General features: G+C 49.4%; 1 protein-coding gene across 1 annotated transcript in view; it reads right to left on the bottom strand.

Annotated features, from left to right (window-relative positions):
• Positions 1-1,323: 1,323 nt before the first annotated feature.
• The window catches only part of LOC129855894 (protocadherin-10-like), a 9,956-nt gene continuing 8,134 nt past the window's right edge, over positions 1,324-3,145 (bottom strand). Inside the window, exon 3 of the mRNA XM_055923992.1 lies at positions 1,324-1,789. Within this exon, the coding sequence (XP_055779967.1) occupies positions 1,657-1,789 (133 nt within the window). The 3' untranslated portion in view covers positions 1,324-1,656. The remainder of the gene's footprint in view (positions 1,790-3,145) is intronic.

The following is a 3,145-nucleotide window of genomic DNA, read 5'->3' as shown; positions in this document are numbered from 1 at the left end:
GCCCGTCCAAGCCATCTGATAACCTACGCACGTCCTGAGGCCCGTCCAAGCCATCTGATAACCTACACACGTACTGAGGCCCGTCCAAGCCATCTGATAACCTACACACGTCCTGAGGCCCGTCCAAGCCATCTGATAACCTACGCACGTACTGAGGCCCGTCCAAGCCATCTGATAACCTACGCACGTACTGAGGCCCGTCCAAGCCATCTGATAACCTACGCACGTCCTGAGGCCCGTCCAAGCCATCTGATAACCTACGCACGTACTGAGGCCCGTCCAAGCCATCTGATAACCTACGCACGTACTGAGGCCCGTCCAAGCCATCTGATAACCTACACACGTACTGAGGCCCGTCCAAGCCATCTGATAACCTACACACGTACTGAGGCCCGTCCAAGCCATCTGATAACCTACACACATACTGAGGCCCGTCCAAGCCATCTGATAACCTACGCACGGCACGACCCATATTCCATTCTGTATTCCAACGCCACATTTACATGATATTTGGCAGCCAGATTGCCTAGACGTTTGTGTTACGGTAACGTTAAAGTAAAGGTCAAGTAAAGGTCAAATCAATTCCAAATTGGATTGTGATACTGTCCTGGCATTGTCTGGCTCCCCTTTAATCAATAAACAGGTGGAAATCAAATAGATGTCCAGAACAGAAATACAACAGAATATCGGCCAATATAAACCATGGATAACTGGATACAATCCACTGCCTGTAACTTGGTCCTGTGTGTGTGTGCGTGTGTGTGTGTGTGTGTGTGTGTGTGTGTGTGTGTGTGTGTGTGTGTGTGTGTGGTGTGTGTGTGTGTGTGTGTGTGTGTGTGTGTGTGTGTGTGTGTGTGTGTGTAGAAATGAGGCGCTGCAGTTATCCAATCGTTTTGGGGTTGGGCCATTGCCATCATGAAGGCCATACCAAGCCAATCCTGTCATCATATCAACTTACTAGAAACAAAGGCCTTTGCTCTCGCCACGTTGCCACGCAAACAACACAACAAACAGACAGCAAACAACACAACAAACAACACAACAAACAGACAGCAACTTGACATCTGATTAGGATGATGCAGAATAATGATTTATTTAATTCACCTGCTGCCTCGTTGACAAAAAACGCACCAACATTAACTACAACTCTCCCCTTTCAATGTGCTGTTCTTTCAGCACCACGTGGGACAGGGAGAGAGAAAGGGGGAGAAAACACACAGAGAGGGAGAGAGAAAGAGAGAGAGAGAGAATGAGAGAGAGAGAGAGAGAGAGAGAGAGAGAGAGAGAGAGAGAGAGAGAGAGAGAGAGAGAGAGAGAGAGAGAGAGAGAGAGAGAGAGAGAGAGAGAGAGAGAGAGAGAGAGAGAGAGAGAGAGAGAGAGAGAGAGAGAGATAGAGAGAGAGAGAGAGAGAGAGAGAGAGAGAGAGAGAGACAGAGAAGGAGGGTAAATAATCCACAGTATCTTCCTCTCATCCGCCCGGTAACATCCGGTGTGAAACATAATCAACACCTTGTCTCTGATTTATATTCAGGCTTTCCCACCAGCGGCCGGCAGACCCCGCTGCTGCGCTCAAATTAAGGAAATTAAAAATCACCGTTCTGCATCACCACCGAAGCACTGAGACTCGGGCATTATCCTCCCCCATTACGGAGATCTTTAGCCAGGGTAATTATGGCAGGACTCACCGGCATGACCCCGGTTGGTGGCGTCGTGATCACTGTCTCCCTGCTCGCTGTCCCCGTGACCGCTGTCTTTAGAACTCACGATGTCCGCTTCTTGGAACGCAGAACTGGAGGGAGGGAGGGAGATACATGAGGGGGTAGTAGGAGAAGAAAAGAACATGGAGGGGAAGAGAGTAGGGAGAGATGGAGAGGTAGGACAGAGGGGAGAGATGGAGAGAGAGACAGAGGGGAGAGATGGAGAGGTAGACAGAGTGGAGAGATTGAGAGAGAGACAGAGGGGAGAGATGGAGAGAGAGACAGAGGGGAGAGATGGAGAGAGAGACAGAGGGGAGAGATGGATGAGAGAGACAGAGGGGAGAGATGGAGAGAGAGACAGAGGGGAGAGATGGAGAGAGAGACAGAGGGGAGAGATGGAGAGAGAGACAGAGGGGAGAGATGGAGAGAGAGACAGAGGGGAGAGATGGAGAGAGAGAGACAGAGGGGAGAGATGGAGAGAGAGACAGAGGGAAGAGAGAGAGAGAGAGAAAGAGGGGAGAGATAGAGAGAGAGACAGAGGGGAGAGATGGAGAGAGAGACAGAGGGGAGAGATGGAGAGAGAGAGAGGGGAGAGATGGAGAGAGAGACAGAGTGGAGAGATGGAGAGAGAGACAGAGGGGAGAGATGGAGAGAGAGACAGAGGGGAGAGATGGAGAGAGAGAGAGGGGAGAGATGGAGAGAGAGACAGAGTGGAGAGATGGAGAGAGAGACAGAGGGGAGAGATGAGGGTAGACAGAGGGGAGAGATGGAGAGATACAGAGCGGAGAGATGGAGAGGGGAGACAAAGGGGAGAGATGGAGAGGGAGAGAGGGGAGAGATGGGGAGAGAGAGAGAGGAGAGAGGAGATTCATTAGAAATTGAAACCATATTAATTCATTCACGGTGGCCTTCAAGTGTCTAAATTGGATGTTTCACTTGACGTGTAATGAATTCCGGCTGGTTGTGTAATGTGGCCGCCCGCCTCGTCCGTTACGGGGCTCAGACCAAATTGGATCTGAGTGTTATAAGTTGGGAATGATGACGATGACGAGCCTGACCGGCATATTACATGTCTATGGTATGTGTCACAAATGGCACCTAAAGTAGTCAAAAGTAGTGCACTACATAGGGAATAGGGTGCCATTTTAGCCGTGAACTGACTGGTATTTTGAGTGCATTGGTCATGATGCTGACTTCTGAGTGGAATACTAAGTGATAGCCCTGTGGATATGGAAGTGTCTAATGTCATTGACAGGATGGCCATGATGTTGGCAGTGACTGTCTGACTGGCATAGTAAATCTATGGATATATGTGGATGTGATAACATGAATGGAATGAGGAAAAGTCTCCATGGTTGATAACCGTCTAGCGGTTGAATGTTGACCGTCAGAGATACACAGGTTGTGTAGAGAAGCCATATAGAATGTTATACAGGTTATGTAAAGTA

Source organism: Salvelinus fontinalis, chromosome 5 (assembly GCF_029448725.1).
Source record: "Salvelinus fontinalis isolate EN_2023a chromosome 5, ASM2944872v1, whole genome shotgun sequence".
In the NCBI taxonomy this organism is placed as follows: domain Eukaryota; kingdom Metazoa; phylum Chordata; class Actinopteri; order Salmoniformes; family Salmonidae; genus Salvelinus; species Salvelinus fontinalis.
Note: the sequence above shows the minus strand (reverse complement) of the source record. Positions and strands in the feature narration are given on the sequence as shown.